This window comes from Haliotis cracherodii, unplaced genomic scaffold (genome assembly GCF_022045235.1).
Source record: "Haliotis cracherodii isolate W230 unplaced genomic scaffold, xgHalCrac1.p SCAF_6, whole genome shotgun sequence".
Taxonomy (NCBI): Eukaryota; Metazoa; Mollusca; class Gastropoda; order Lepetellida; family Haliotidae; genus Haliotis; species Haliotis cracherodii.
In genome coordinates, this window is record NW_027266319.1 from 56,271,105 (window position 1) to 56,288,577 (window position 17,473).

The window sequence follows — 17,473 nt, forward strand, 5'->3', positions numbered from 1 at the left end:
CCATCGTATACTTCGAGAGATGGCATGTTCAGCCGACTATGAAATGTTGTAAGTCACTTGGGAACCGCTGTCATTCGTGTAGTGAACATATGACTTACGGCTGTGATCGATGTAACCATGGCAACCTTCAGGGCTGACCAATGACCCGGTGTGTTTTACTTGATCATGATGTTGTCATCGTGGATGTGGTCGTAGATGGGGTTTGTTTTCGAGATGGGGTGTGTGCCGTCAACTGGTTTCATGTCAACCTTTGTCGAGAACACTGCAAGAAAGTACAGCATGTCACGTGGTTGTCTCAAGGTTTGACCACCGTCATATAGCTGGAATATTGATGAATGCGAAGATTACCAACAAACAAACACAGAGTCCAGATATTCATGCTTGTCAAAACTCCTTTATCCACACAAGATCTTTCACCGTTCAACGGCTCTTCAGGTGTAATGAAAACTTTAACTTACAATGTAGACCTAGACGACGCACAACAGTAGTATTGGTGGCGTCATACAATATACAATATTTGTGTGTGTGTGTGTGTGTGTGTGTGTGAGTGTGTGTGTGTGTGTGTGTGTGTGTGTGTGTGTGTGTGTGTGTGTGTGTGTGTGTGTGTGTGTGTGTGTGTGTGTGTGTGTGTGTGTGTGTGTGACCTCCCCCACATCACCTCTCCACCTCCACCCCCAACGACACTCAATGTTTTACCTCAACGTCATGGTGTTCAATCTGACACCTCCACCCTAATGTTCTTCCTCCCCCTTCGTTATTCCGCCATACCCTCTCTATGTATTTCATTCACCATGAAATTTATTCACCCACCTAACCCCGACACACACGTGTTCCTCTCCGAGATAATCAACCCCACCCCCCCACCATCCCACCCCCCAGAACTACATTCCTTACCCCCACCAGTGCCTCCGGTCGGTAGAGTGTAGCCTCCCTCCAGCAGTTGTTTTCTCAATGTCTGTGGGGAGGGGAGTTCCTGGTAGTGGTTTGAATCCACCACAGCATTGCCCAACCTGGTAAATAAAAATGTCAGTTTCCTCAATAACTTTAACTATTCCTAATCGTTGACCAGTCAATAATAAAGTACGATCGACAACTTTTTCCGATGACATTTTGCAGAGAAAACTTTATAATATATAATATTATACATTAAGGAAAATATTGTCGTGTTAGTCGGACTGCGCATGTACCGGAAGCTGTCAGCCAGCAGTGCTTCAGGGAAGTGATTCAGACTGGATACATGAATACGTCTCTTTACATTTTCATTTGATGTTGTTGAAGTAGGACGTGCTGCGCCGCTGAATTTTATAAAAAGGATGAAGCAGGAATCTAAATGATAAAATTTATTTCATTTCCTTCCAAATTTTCTGTCTAACGGAACACATAAAAGTATAACTATATAAAATATGTGTTTGGTCAGGATGTTAAAGTTTGAAGTTTGATTTCAGAATGGTTTCACATACCGCTGTGTGGAGGCATACGGGCAATCCAGCGCTGCAGAGACAAAATAAGAATAAAATGATATGTTACCTTATAAGGGCTTGACATAATTGCTGCAGTGAAAGAATAACAAGTTATAAAGTACCTTTATCGCGACAAGTTATTAAGTAGTACCTTCATCCAGACATGTTATAACGTATCTTCATCGCGAAATGTTATAACGTCCCTTCATCGCGACATGTCATAGCGTACCTTCATCCCGACATGTTTTAACGTACCCTCATCACGACATTTTATAACATACCTTCATCGCGACATGTTATAAAGTGCCTTCATCACGACATGTTATAACGTACCTTCATCGCGACATGTTATAACGTGCCTTCATCACGACATGTTATAACGTACCTTCACCACATGTTATAACATACCTTCATCACGACATGTTATAACATACCTTTATCATGATATGTTACATCACTCAGAATATCATAATGGACCTTCATCATTTGTCGTGACAGTGTTTGAACTTTACTACTTGATATGACAAGCCCTTCATCGCGACATGTTATAGCGTACCCTCATCACGACATTTTATAACATATACCATTATCACGAGTGATATAACGTAGATGTATTTTCCTTTAAGTTACATATAGAACCTCCTCTGCTGACGCATTGTATCACGACCTTCCTTTATTACAAGTTATAACGTCTTTCATCACGCAAGTTTTTACACCGTACAGCAGTATAACTGGCCATGTCATGAGGTGTCACTATGCTATCGAGGTGAGGTGAGGTGAGGTGAGGTGAGGTGAGGTGAGGTGAAATTGGGTTAACAAATTAAGATTATTGCACTGATATAGCGACGTGCATGTACGTGTGTGTGTGGCTGCTTGTACTAGTCCGGACTGATGCCGATTTATAGTGCTAGTCCACTGAGATACCATGCCGCAGTTTAACATGAATACACCACTCAGACACAGTATACTGAACCCGAGCCAACCAGTCCTTGTTTTAGCCCCTTTATACCGAGCGCCAGACAGGTTTACAACAAGTACCACCTTTTAACGTCTTTTGGTATGACGCGGCCGGGGATCGAAGCCCGGACCTTTCGCTCTCCGGGCGGACGCTCTTCCACTGGACCACGGAGGCGGTCAGTATGCTATCTTAGATGAATGATGAAACACGCTAATGTATTCTTCCAAACGTCAACTCCCGAGACCAATCAATCTTAATTATGTGACGAAAATAAATATTCCATTTGATGTGAAAGGCGAATAGTGATTTAACTTAAATGATTGGATAATTGAAAATCATTGATGACACCATGTGTTGGCGAATCGGGTTCCTCACATAACACAATGTTCCTAAAAGAGTAAGTGTTAGTTGCCTAATGCCGAACCCAGCAATACTCCTGCCAAACGTGTACGACGGTGGCCTTACAACAATCGAGTCTGGACCAGACAATCAGGTGATCAGTATCATGTGCAATAATTACCGTCGTTGTGGTGTAACCCTACACACAGTCGACCAAGTCACCAAGCATGACCACCCGATTGATTAAATTAAGTGCCAGTGAGTAAGGGTGTGTGAAAAGTACATCTAATGATCATAGATCATGACGAATCAGTGATCATAAACAGACTGGGTTTCATCACACGAATTCCGGGCTTGGCGGATCTTAACACAGCAAAGGGACGCAACTCTGCAAGCTTTCGATGCCTTAAACCGGGCATTTCGTTCTGTATGTGATGTTTACTGTGGCATTAAGTAAAATTAGAACATTTATGGATTGACCTCCTACAAGTAAAAATACAGTAAACTACGGTTATAACGAACACGCTTATAACGAACTGACCTATATAACGAACTTATTTTTTAGTCCCGCCCATTGGTTGTATATATGCTGTATATATGCTTATAACGAACTACGGTTATAACGAACTAAAATTAGTGGTCCCTTTGAGTTCGTTATAACCTAGTTTGCTGTAGAGTTGACAGTTATCAGTGACGCGGATCCTGTTTCCCTGACAATCCGTTCTTCCTTCCATAACAATTGCGGTCAGCAGACATGCCCTTGTTCTAAATACAATTTTATGATAACAAATTCTACATTTATTTTGTGTTGAAATATAGCATTTGTACGTGAAGATAGGTTGGCTTGTTTGTTTGTTTGTTGTTTGCTGTTTAACGCCGTACTCAGCAATATTCCGGCTATATGACGGCGGTCTGTACATAATCGAGTCTGGACAATCCAGTGATTGACATCATGAACATCGATTTGGGATACGATGACATGGATCAACCAAGTCAGCGAGCCTGACCACCCGATCCCGTTAGTCGCCTCTTAAGACAAGCGTAGTCGCCTTTTTACGACAAGCATGGGTTGCTGAAGACCTACTCTACCCTTGACCTTCATGGATGACAAAGCGATTGACAAAAGCAAACCTTTAAAGTTCAGAGATGTATTGTCAAGACGGTTGACTTCGGTATCATCGACTTCGTTACACGCGGAGTTGACTGAAGGATATTTACCTCTTTTCATCTCCTTGTACTTTCTGCAGAAGACGACAGCAACGACGGTGATGACAAGCAACATGGCAGCTGCACCAGCACCAACAGCGATCCTCAATATCGACATTTCTATAAATAGAGACAGACGTCATTGTTATATTACACATGTAGGTCGTTGTAGGTGGGTATCGTCTTGTTGAGGGTTCCTTAGTCAGGACATGTGTGCATGTTGTGTCTTCATAACGCACCTTCATCACGATATATTATAACGTATCTTCATCACATGTTATAACGTACCTGATAACGACATGTACCTTCAACACGTGTCACAACGGGCGTTTTTCAAGACATTTTATAACATACATTCATCGCGACATTTTATAACCTTCTTCGTCGCGACATGCTATAACGTGCCTTCATCGCGACATGTTATAACTTGTCTTCATCACGACATGTTATAACGTACCTTCATCGCGACATGTTATAACGTGCCTTCATCACGACATGTTATAACGTGCCTTCATCGCGACATGTTATAACATACATTCATCGCGATATTTTATAACTTGCCTTCATCGCGACATGTTATAACATACTTTCACCACGACATGTTATAACATACCTTCATCATGATATGTTACATCTCTCAGAATATCATAATGGACCTTCATCATTTGTCGTGACAGTGTTTGAACTTTGCTACTTGATGTGACAAGCCCTTCTCACTAACACCTTCTGACGTAATATGAGCATAACATGCCGTATTATAACGTGCCTTCATAAGTTGTGTTTGTTGTTTAAAGCCGCACTCAGCAATATCCCAGCCAGATGACGGCGGTCTGTACATAGTCGAGTCTGGACCAGAAAATACACTGATTGACATCATGCGCATCGATAAACGCAATTTTGGATATAATGAAATGCATCAACCACTTTAGGAGCCAGGCCGCCCGATCCGTTAGTCGCTTCGTTCGACAAGCATGGGTTGCCGAAGACCAGATTTACTCTATCTTCACGGTAGATGATATAACTATCTTCATCATGGCTATATTTATAAAGTACTTTGATAAACGGATGTTAAACTGCATCCCAGAGCGAATAGGCTGAACCCTACCTGCGACAGCAGTCTGTGAGTGACAGCGAGCATCCTCATCAAAATCGCCTACAATTAAAACAATATCAAATTTAGAACTTATTTACAGTTTTGATTTCAGATCACTAAAAATGGAGAAAGACATATTCATCGACATTTACCTAACGTTATTATACACTCAGATAACATAGATAACATATTCATTGACCTTCACCTTGTAAACTAGTCCACAGAAATACTTCGCTCGTGACGTCGAAGACCAGGGTTCGATTCCCGACATGAGTACAATGTGTGAAGCCAATTTCTGGTGTCCCGTGATATTTCTGGAATATTGCTAAAAGCGGCATAAAACCATACTCACTCACTCACTCACAAAAATACACTTGGCTCCCACAGAACTGTCACCGACCTTCACCTTGCAGGTCAATGTAGACAAAGGTCGTATCGATGATGTTCTCGGCTGAGACACAGTACATGCCCAGGTCGTCGTCCGTCTCCACCTTAACCTCCAACACAGCTGTCAGACTGCCGTCCACTCGCCCTGGGATATCTGAAACAGTGATGTCCAACCTAGTCCAAAAAAAATCTCAACACAACTCGCCGATTGTCATCCACACCCCCTGGGGTATCTGAGACAATCATATAAACTTGGTGCAAAACACTTCCAACACAAGAAGCATACTGGGCTCTAAGGCCGGAATATTCCAAGTATGTATAATAAGGTCACATAACCAAGAATTCCGTTATCACAATTCTGTCATGAAGAGCCTCCACGTTAATCACACCACGTCCTGCTATGATAACTGACAAATAACTTGATCTACCATGATCCCACTCCCGTCTGTACCAAGGCCCCAGAGCTCCCCGCATAACTTAATCTACCGTGTCCCCACTCCAGTCTGTAAAAGGAGAGAGCTCCCCGCATAACTTGATCTTCCGTCTGTACCAGGCCCAGAGCTCCCTACTCAACTTGATGTACCGCGTCACCCCCGTCTGTACCACGGACAGAGCTACCCGCTTAACTTGATTTACCGTGACCCCACTCCCGTCTGTACAAGGACCAAAGCTCCCTGCCTAACTTGATCTACCGTGTCCCCACTCCCGTCTGTACAAGGACCAAAACTCCCTGCCCAACTTGATCTACCGTGTCCCCACTCCCGTCTGTACAAGGACCAAAGCTCCCTGCCTAACTTGATCTACCGTGTCCCCACTCCCGTCTGTACAAGGACCAAAGCTCCCTGCCTAACTTGATCTACCGTGTCCCCACTCCCGTCTACTTACCTTCACGCTCTGTGTCTCCAACGCTGTTGTTCACAGGGGTCAGAGAACCGCTTTCAATCTTCCACCAGCTGACCAGTCGAGGGTCACCGGAGAAGGTCACCTCCATTTTGGCTGTTTGACCTGTCGCGGTCTTCAATGTCGGCGAGAAGGGTGCATCAACTTTCCTCTTCGGGCTGGCTATAACACAAAGACGTTTCTCTCATCATACATTTTCTCCCTTAAGAGTGTCATAGCTGCTGACAACCTTCAGATAAATGCGAGTGAATGAGTTCAAATGTAACGTCGTATTGGCGTTATTTCAGCCATATAGCAACGAGAACAAGTTGATATATATGCAAGTTTGTCAAGAACAGAAAGGTATATTTACAAGCAAATTTGTCATGCATATTTTGGCACAACAATATTATTTATAACAGTTTGAAACACTGGTTATAAGCCACCAGTAACCAAAGCTTGGCAACCTCGCTGGGGATCATGGGGACTTCCGGTGTCTCTGCTTCCTGCTTGATACCCCAGCAGGATTTACGTCATCACTTTAGCCACTGGTGGCTGTGCACAATACAAGTCAATATTAAAAAATACTCAGCAATGAGTTGGCTTCAAACACTGGTTGATGATAGTTACATCGATTATGACAGGAAGTACGTGTCACGCAGGGGGACAAGACCTTAGACTCCTGGGCACAGCGTTTAACAATCTATGTTGATGAAAGCATCACAAAAATTTAAAAAGAAGCATTTAATTATTCACATACATTTTTAAATTTAATGATATAGACCAGTTTCTTTCACGTAGCTTTGAATAAGATGCCCGCGCGGAGATAAGTGGTCTTTCAGATTTACTATTTGATAATGTGAATCCTTTGCGATTGCAAAGTCCACACAGTCAAGCAAAATATGTGACGGTGAACCTTTCATCACAAGATCTAGAGATACACTTAGGAGGCTCGCCCTGTTATAAGCAGATATTCATGGGTAAACCGACTGTGGCCAATACGAGTCTCAAAACGTCCCCGTCCAGTCTTGACTGACAACGTGAGTGGGTATGACCGATTGTTGGTATAAATTCGTGAAGTTTATTGATTCCCACCTGCAAGATCCCGAGTATAACTCTTGGTGGTTGGTTTGATATCACTGTACAGGATAAGGAATGGAGATAACGGTTTGTTAAGAGCTGCTTAAGCTGCAGCATCGGCGTTTGGGTTATCTGCTATGCCTGCATGATTTGGTAACCAGCAAAAGACCATGTCACATTGGCCACTAGAAAGGTCATTGTAAAGTTCTAAACTGTCAAGGATTACAGGATGATTTGAGGAGACACTTTTAAGTGCCTGAAGGCAAGACAATGAATCTGAAAGGATGATGACATATTTACGATGGTTTTGTTGTTTAATATAGGTCCAAGCTGTCAAGATAGCTTTGGCCTGAATAATAAAGATTGAACTATTATCTGGGATTCCTAGGAAACAGTTTTGGATCCAATGACGGTGGCACTTGCAACTTTGCCACTTTTTAGCTGGGTGAGAGTGAGATCTATCTGGCAGGGAGGAGAAGACAGAAGTCGGTAAGGTGATATAATATTGAGATCTATTCTAGCTGCAGTGATGTGGTTGAATTCTGATTCCGAGGGGTGCAACCAGGCTTAATACATTTTGAAGCAGGTTCTCATGAGGAGGGTTGAAAATACAATTATATGCTGGATTTGACTGATTTGAATGCAATTTAGCGGTGTATTGCAGTGATAGTTCAATGCGAGAATTCTGGTATCGACTATAACATCGACCTCTTAATAGTCTTATAGGCGTAGTCAATTTCATCGGACCGCCTCCGTGGTCTAGTGGTAAAGCGTCCGCCCGGAGAGTGGAAGGTCGGGAGTTCGATCCCCGACCGCGTCATACCAAAAGACGTTAAAAGATGGTACTTGTTGTTACCCTGTCTGGCGCTCGGCATTAAGGGGCTAAAACAAGTTTTGGTCGGCTCGGAGTCAGTATACTGTGTCTGAGTGGAGTATTCATGATAAACTGCGGCATGGTATCTCAGTGAGCTAGCACTATAAATCGGCATCAGTCCGGACTAGTACAAGCAGCCACACAAACACACACACGTACATGCACGTCGCTATATAAGTGCAATAATCTTGGACGCGACATTAAACCCCATTTCACATCACCTCACCTCAACTTCATCGTCATGCCCTGCGGGGGCACGGGTGGCCCAGTCGTCTAAGGCGCCGCGATTAACTGGGCACGCCAGAACCATATGATTGTGGGTTCGAATCCCAGCTCGCCCAGATTATGTTTCTATGTTGTCAGCACCATACCCGTGCTCGTGGGTTTCACCGAAGTGGTAAACGTCTGAGACCTGCATCACTTCGGGCTTTCCTCCCACATTAAGCTGACACGTCGTGATATAACTGGAATACTGTTAACAGCGGCGTTAAACCCAACTCACTTACTCAGGTCATGGCCTAAGCACCACAAGCTTACACGGTCACTATCTGTCACAAACCAAATATGTACCCCTATTGTCCTACCTGTGAACGAATTTGTTGCCAATATAGCTCAGACTCGATGCGAAGAAAGAAAACTTCTCAGAATGATATTATAAGTTTCGTCATTTGTGACACTTTAGGTAGGCTGCCACAGGAATTGCGTTCAAGATGAACTATCACTGCCCAAACACACTCACTTATTGACAAGGAGGCAACATTGTAGCTGATATCAGCTCACTTTCATTGCTTTGTTTACAGACAACACATTAAACTCTGACCTATTATAAATGACACCAATTCTCTTCCGCGTGGGCCTTGAGCCTGTGTCAAAAAGCAAGAAGTTATTTCTATATTAGTAGGGCTCTGCTTGCCGGTACCACAGTCGCTAAGTACTTTTACGGTAAAGGGGGAGATTGGCCGATGGATTCAGTATGCAGCAGCATACATGCTTAGATAATATGTCTCTAAGTGCTTCCTATTTAGCATGAAATTAGGTGATAGGAGTTCTCATGAACGCCCTAAAAAACCCGACATAAAGTGATCCTCCGTCACGACCAAACCAGCTGTGGTCATAGCAACATCAAGGGTGGATAACTCTAAATTACTGTACAAAACCATTCTGGAAAGCCCCGGAGCAGTCGTTTGTGGTTCAAATCACGCCACGGCAGCACTAGATATTTTGTAGTGGTGAGTGAGTTGGGGGTTAACACCACTTTGAAAAGTATTCCAGTTATATCACGGCGTGTCAGCTTAATGTGGGACGAAAGCCCGAAGTGATGCAGGTCTCAGACGTTTACCACTTCGGTGAAACCCACGAGCACGGGTATGGTGCTGACAACATGCATGTTACACTTCGGCATGGTGAGTGAGTGAGTGAGTGTGGTTTTACGCCGCTTTTAGCACTATTCTAGCAATAACACGGCGGGGGACACCAGAAATGGGCTTCACACATTCTACCCATGTCGGGAATCGAACCCGAGTCTTCGGCCTGACGATCGAACGCTTTAACCACTAGGCTACCCGACTGCCCCTTACTGCGGCATGGTATCTCAGTGGGCTTGCACAATATAACCGGCAATAGTCAGGACTAGCACAAGCTCATGCTGACACATGTACAACGCTATTGAAGGGCAATGACCTCGAACCTATTTCACCTTCACGTTTAAATAGGCACCGGAACAAGCCGAGTGTCACAATTCGGGCAAAAGTGTTTAAACGTGTAATATACTTCCGTTTTCATGATTACATCGTATAGAAAGGAAAGGGTGTGCAACTTTCCTGAAACCTTTAGCCAGAACAAGGAAATGTTGTTAAAGGAAATTGAATTTGCTTCTTTGTTGCCAGCGAATATGTGTACAATGTGAGTGAGTTGGGGTTCATGCCACTTTTAACAGTATTCCAGTCATATCGCGGCGTGTCAGCTTAATGTGGGAGGAAAGCCCAAAGTGATGCGGGTCTTAGACGTTTACCGCTTCGGTGAAACCCACGAGCACGGTCATGGTGCCGACAAACCTAGAAACATACTCGGGGCGAACCGGGATTCGAACCCACAATCATAGGTTTCTGGCATGCCCATCTCAGACGTTTAAAACTTGGTGAAACCAACGAGCATGGGTATGGTGCAGACAAACCAAAAACATAATCTGGGAGAATCAGGGATTCAACCCACGATTTCTGGCATGCTTAAAGGACGCAACTCTGCAGCCTAATGGCGGCGCCTTGGACGCGGTCGGGTAGCCTAGTGGGTAAAGCGTTCGCCCGTCACGCCGAAGACCCGGGTTCGATTCCCGACATGGGTACAATGTGTGAAGCCCATGTCTGGTGTCCCCCGCCGTGATATTGCTGGAATATTGCTAAAAACGGCTCACTCACTGAAGGTCAGCTACAGTCTGACCACATGCCAACGGCCTGTAAATAATAAAACCAGAGCCAGTAAAACAAGTGGTTGATATCATGAACACCAATCCACGACGACACACAATCAACCAGGTCTACCTATGTTCCCCAGCAGCACAAAAAACTACTTCCCGGAAGTCAATCGTTGCATGTATACATTTCACAATCATGATACAAAAGTTTCAAATATAGAGAATATGTACATATAGATACGTCGTTAATTCGAAAACACTCGAACAGATGTCGAGTTATCCGTTGTTAGAGACAAACGGAGTTCGAGTAATAGGTCATGATGCCTATAGAATTCTTACGGGTCCAAAAAGTAATTTCTCCTTAAATGACACAACGAGACAATGAGTTCGAGTTTGAGCTCATTCGTGACCAACTCGTGTTATTCCGGGACAAGCCGAAGAGCGACTCGTGGCCATTTATGCGACTGGGTTCAGTCTGAGCGCAAACGGGAAAAGTTAAAAGAAATTTCATCTCGTTGCGTTATGATTCACATATATTTCCCCATGTAAATATATCGCCCACATGCGATTTAAAGCACATCGGGTCTTACGGTATTTATATAGTATGACTGAACACATTATATTGTCCTATATTTTTATATGTACGACATAAGTAAAATAATTTTTTTTTATTCCTTAGGGATTCTTTGACCGAAGTACTTGAAGTCATACGCGCATTCTGATTGGTTTGTCGTATTTTCACACATAACATTCATCGATAGGGGGACGTATCATCTTGCAGGTTACGGAAAGGGGCGAGTGGTGACGAATGGTTTGAGCTGTGTTACGTGAAGGCACACAGTCTGCATGTTCCATCTTTCAGAGGCAAGGGAGTTAAATGACTTTAAACGTCCAGTTACCACCCTTGCCGAACATGGCTGGAATTCCTGAACTCGATCGTACCGCCGCCAGAAGATATTACGACTTATGTCCCTTCTAAGCCTCTCCTATGGACCAATCAGATTCCACCACTCGTATCACTGGCATTTGTTTCAAACAAAATGGCGGCGCCCAGTCAAGAAGATCTGATCGATAATCAAGATCTATATAGTATTGTGATAAAACGGGTCTTACATCGCGAAGTGCATCAAATCACACGAGCGACTTGATTAAAAACATGAATAGATTTGGAAAATATCTGTTGACAACGAGTCGGCGGTGCACATGCTTTGCAAATCTTGCAATCGACCGAAATCTGCACGACAGATTACGAACCGGATTTCGATTTCGTTGCGCGATTTTGATTGGACTATGCATAGACTCGTTAGTCCAGCCGAAATGTAACTCCATAATTCCAGCATAGTTCGGCAAGGGTTGAAACTGGACTTTCAAAGTCAGTTAGCTCCCTTGCCTCGGGTAGAGAGCATGTACATGGCATGCATGTACGTTATTGTGCCCATATTATATTTGCATTTGTTTTTATGGCTAATGCATTTTGTGGATATTCTGGATAAATAAATATTCTACACTCTAACGCTTTAAGGGATTCATATACGTGAGTGGGTGAGTGAGTTAAGATTTTTAGTCACATTGGCAATATTTCGGCCATATCGCGACTTTCAAAGGTTATACATAATAAATAGATGTAAACTATAAAAACCTGTCAACAAGGGACAGTAAACTAACTGGACTTATCACAGATTATAATTTAAAACTAGCATGGAACCACAAAAATACATCACTAGACAGAACAATACATTATAAAAAAGAGCTATAGCAAGCATCTGAAGGTAGATCACCTCTATAGGGACCATGGGGACTTACAGTACCTTTGCTACCTGCATGGACCCAAGGAGGATATTCATATACGTGTTGGTTGTGACGTCAATATGTGGCGTCAATATGTTGTGCCCACACAGGCTCCCCGCGATATTTCGTTATCTGTGTCAACTTTGTTTTTTTATGCAGGATGGGTTTTGTCAGTACGTCTGTTTTTAAGTCGACGGCCATGTTCCGATTTTGCTTATATTATATTGATAAGTGATAGATTTCTAAAAAAAATCAAATAAAAATAGTATTCGAATCTAGTATATCCGCTTCTTAATTTTATCAAGTAACCAAAGGTTAAAACATTCTTGTTTCGAAACAAAGAGACTTAGTGCAGACAAGTGTACTCACTCTGAACAAGAAGGAACGCGGAGATGTTGCTGGCTTTGTTAGATGAGGGGTTGACGGCTGTGCAGGTGTAGTTGCCGCTGTCGTTGCCCACCACCCCCCTCAGTGCCAGGACTTGACCCCGACTCCCCCTGGTCCGACTGGCCAGGTCCTGTCCACCTTTGGTCCAGCTGTAACGACAGTCAGGGAGACAGTTGGCGGAGCAGGTCAGGTTGACGCTACCTCCCTCCTTAGGCTGGGGTTCTGTCTTGTCCATTTGTATCTGAGTTGGACCTTCAGGATCTTGAGGGAGAGAAAAACACCGACTCAAGAACTCATAATATTTTCCACGTTATTATTCCATAACAACGTCATGTGGGAGTTTTTCACAAAATTGTCTGAGAGCAAGGTTTATTGTGTCATTTATTTCAATAATAATTCATGGTCATGCAACGGGGCAAGGTCGGCCAAGAGGTCTAAGGTGCCTCAATTTGCAGTGCAGAGTTGTGTCCCTTAGTTCAAGGATTCTCTGATATTTTTAAGCACCAAACTCGGTGTTTGTAGGTTTCAAAATGGTGTAAACGACATTAAGTAGTAACGCCGTGATATAACTACTGATGTTCAACACGGGCTAAACCAACTCACTCATTGTGTCGGGGGCACGGGTGGCCCAGTCGTCTAAGGCGCCGTGATTCGCTGTGACTTGCGTCCTTTGGGCATGCCAGAAACCTATGATTGTGGGTTCGAATCCCGGTTCGCCCCGATTATGTTTCTAGGTTTGTCAGCACCATACCCGTGCTCATGGGTTTCACCGAAGCGGTAAACGTCTGAGACTTGCATCCCCTCGGGCTTTCCTCCCACATTAAGCTGACGCGCCTTGATATAACTGGAATACTGTTAAAAGCGGCGTTAAACCCAACTCACTCACGAAGCTCCCTCACGCAATGCTCGATGTAACACATATTGGTGACATGTCCGTCGGAATACATTCATTCTAAATATATGTGAATATTTACCAGTCAGGTTCACATGGATGGTGTTGCTAAACTCATCATATTCACATCTCCAGTTTCCTTCAACGTCGTCGTGTAAGGAGGAGGCGTTGAGGATGTAGACGTAGTTGCCGTCACTCTGCTGTCCACACCCACACGTGTACTGTGTCTGGGAATCAGCGTCTCGCGTGTATTGGGTACAATCATCTACCTTCACCGTGCACTTTGGAACAGTGTTCATTTGGAAGAGCAGAGCTTGTGGTTGTCTGTTGACTGTTGTGACGTCACACTTTAATTGAAGCGTCAGACCCAAAAAAGCCTGTGAATGTGTCTGGGTCAAGGTCAAGGACGTACCTGAAATAGGACTCATCATGGTCAGAGGACAATGGGATGAGGTGAGGTGAAATGGGGTTTTAACGTCGCGTTCAAGATTATTGCACTTACATAGCGACGTGCATACACGTGTGTGTGTGTGTGTGTGTGTGTGTGTGTGTGTGTGTGTGTGTGTGTGTGTGACCTCCCCCACATCACCTCTCGTGTCTCTGTGTGTTTGTACTAGTCCGGACTAATGCTGATTTTATAATGCTAGCTAACTGACTCCGAGCCAAACAGTCTATGTTTTATCCCCTTAACGCTGCGCGCCAAGCAGGGTAACAACAAGTACCATCTTTTAACGTCTTTTGGTATGACGCAGACGGGAATCGAACCACTGACCTTCAACTCTACGGGCAGGCGCTCTACCACTACACCACGGAGGCAGTCAAGAGAACAACGAGTTCATGAAGCAGAAATGGCGCTTTTAGCAATGTTTAACAAATATCAAGGCGGGGTATACCAGAAATGGGCTTCACTCATTGTACCCATGTGGGGACTCGAACCCTGGCGTAATAAGCATATGTTTGTCTACGTTTTGTCTTGTTTCCATGAAATAATGTGAATTGTGTTTCAAATTCCGTTTTATTAAATAATGTGCATTACTGTATCCTAGCCACTTAAAGCGTACTTTCTGCTTCCTTAACTCATTATCCTCTCACAACTTAAACGTTATTTCTGCTTCCTGAAGTCAATGTCCTCTTTCATTTGGGCGGTTGAGTAGGAGTTAAACCGATCGCTCCGATGCTTGCCGTTAGAGGTAACTATGCTTGTCGTAAGAGACGACTAACGGGATCGGGTGGTCAGAATCGCTGACTTGGTTGATGCATGTCATCATAACCTAATTGCTTGGCTCGATGCTCATGGGCGGATACAGCTTTTTTGAAAAGGGGGGTTGCACAATTAAGATCTATTTATTGTCTTTGGTGGTAATTTATACGGAAATAAAGAGTTTTTTCGAAATAAAAAGGGGGGGGGGGGGCTCCCTGCCTTGTCTACTAAATACGCATTGGAAACAATGCACGCAAACGCATCTGAACATTTGATTCTGACGTGTTGAATATGTATGCGCGCTATTTCAATTGTTTCCCTATATTTTTCAATGTTTTTCGGTTCCATCAGTATATGTGGAGCCAATTTCTGTTGCCTTGCTCACATATGGTCTGGGTATTTCTAAATACAGCTTAAAACAATTCCACACTCACTCAATTATCCAAATGGGCTCCCCGAAATCCCCGACCTGAACGATCTGTAGCCCCAAATGCGACAGGTAAGCCCAGAAGGACATCCCCGCATCAGTTTCACGTTTACCCTTTTCTCTCATTTATTAGGGGGCACGGGTGGCCCAGTCGTCTAAGGCGCCGCGATTCGCTGTGCAGAGTTGCGTCCGTAGGGCACTACAGTAACCCGGTTCGCCCCGATTATGTTTCTAGGTTTGTCAGCACCATACCCGTGCTCGTGGGTTTCACAGAAGTGTAAACGTCCGAGACCTGAATCACTTCGGGGTTTCCTCCCACATAAAGCTGACACGCCATGATATAACCGGAATAATATTAAAAGCGGCGTTAAACCCAACTCACTCCCCCACTCTCGTTTATTTGAGAACCGACTGCACATTTGCAGATTTGTTTCTAAAGTGTTGACATGCAGTCTGACTACACACAGAACTAAAATGCCATCACAATCAAATGCTACAGTGAACCTTTCCGTAACTATATGTACTTACCGGTTGCCGTGTTACTCTGTTCGAGCCCGGGGGTGGGGTGTGGGGGTGCGGTGTGTGTGTGTGTGTGTGTGTGTGTGTGTGTGTGTGTGTGTGTGTGTGTGTGTGTGTGTGTGTGTGTGTGAATGAATATACGTCGATATACCCGTAGTTCGTGACAACAGGGTACAGATATCAGACCGTCATCTGAATGTTCCAGTGACTTCGTTTTGTTGGGGTCCACACGTGGTATTAGTAAGAAGTATACGACAGAGTCTGCTACTTGGACTTTGAATACCGAATGTATACCTTCTTTCTTGTTGAGTATATTAGGAACATTCAGTTTCATCGCACTGGAAGAGTTATTGACAAAACGATTTAATGACGTTTTGACTTCATTTGTTTAAAAAAATTACATTACTCTTAAAAGGTATTTATGTCTCATGATTTAATTGAAAATGAATAATTAGGCTTTGACTTTTATTATTCATTTCGTTTTTTTCCCTTTTTGTGCCTTCGTTTAGAATACGTTTTGTCTCAAAACGTTTTTGAACTTTGTTGTCTGAGAAGAATGTGTTTTCATATGTGTGCTTGGCTCTTGAAAACAGGTCAGCACAACGAAAGGTCTCCCAGAGATATTGTATAATCGGTACACAACATACTGGATCCTTGATATCCTTGCTTTCCATGTAGTTCACACGGAAGTATATTGTTAACAAAAAGTCACTGTAACTCACAGGAAACGAAAATAGTGAGTGAGTGAGTGAGTGAATGAGTGAGTGAGTGAGTGAGTGAGTGGGTGGGTGGGTGGGTGGGTGGGTGGGTGAGTGAGAGAGTGAGTGAGTGAGTGAGTGAGTGGGTGGGTGGGTGGGTGGGTGGGTGAGTGAGTGAGTGAGTAGTGAGTGGGTGGGTGGGTGAGTGAGTGAGTGAGTAGTGAGTGGGTGGGTGAGTGGGTGGGTGGGTGAGTGAGTGAGTGAGTGAGTGAGTGAGTGAGTGGGTGGGTGGGTGAGTGAGTGAGTGAGTGAGTGAGTGAGTGAGTGGTGAGTGGGTGGTGAGTGGGTGGGTGGGTGAGTGAGTGGGTGGGTGGTTGGGTGGGTGGGTGTGTGGGTGAGTGAGTGAGTGAGTGAGTGAGTGAGTGAGTGAGTGAGTGGGTGGGTGGGTGGGTGAGTGAGTGAGTGAGTGAGTGAGTGCTTACACGTGGCTATTAGCTTTCAGCTTCCGCGAGTTCGAAATCCATATTCATCGATTTTTGTCCTTGGTTTGTTGGTACCTTGTCTGCCCCACACTCCCCGAACCATATTATATTCCCTTACGCCCGTCAATCTCAGACTCAAACCAACGCCTGCAACTTGCTTGAGTTGCTTGAGGTCGCCATAGACCTCTGGGCCATCCGTTTAATCCAGTCAATTGGGACGCAGGTAGCGGGTAGCCCGGTCCATTAGGGCACCGTAATTCTGTGCAGAGTTGCGTCCCTTCGGCGTGCAAGGAACCTATGACAGTGGGTTCGAATCCCACGTCCTGATGGTTCTAGGTTTGTGAGCACCACACCAATGCTAGTAGGTTTCACCAATGTGGCAAATGTTTAAGA

General features: G+C 44.2%; 1 protein-coding gene across 1 annotated transcript; it reads right to left on the reverse strand.

Moving 5' to 3' along the window:
* LOC139446523 (inactive tyrosine-protein kinase 7-like) lies at positions 1-15,961 on the reverse strand (the record flags this gene model as incomplete). Its single annotated transcript, XM_071227826.1, has 10 exons — positions 1-262; positions 895-1,010; positions 1,461-1,491; positions 3,976-4,083; positions 5,069-5,116; positions 5,457-5,597; positions 6,329-6,505; positions 12,844-13,122; positions 13,836-14,165; positions 15,910-15,961. Coding segments are annotated over 10 exons (1,389 nt in total), but the record flags the coding sequence as incomplete, so codon positions are not given.
* Positions 15,962-17,473: the final 1,512 nt, after the last annotated feature.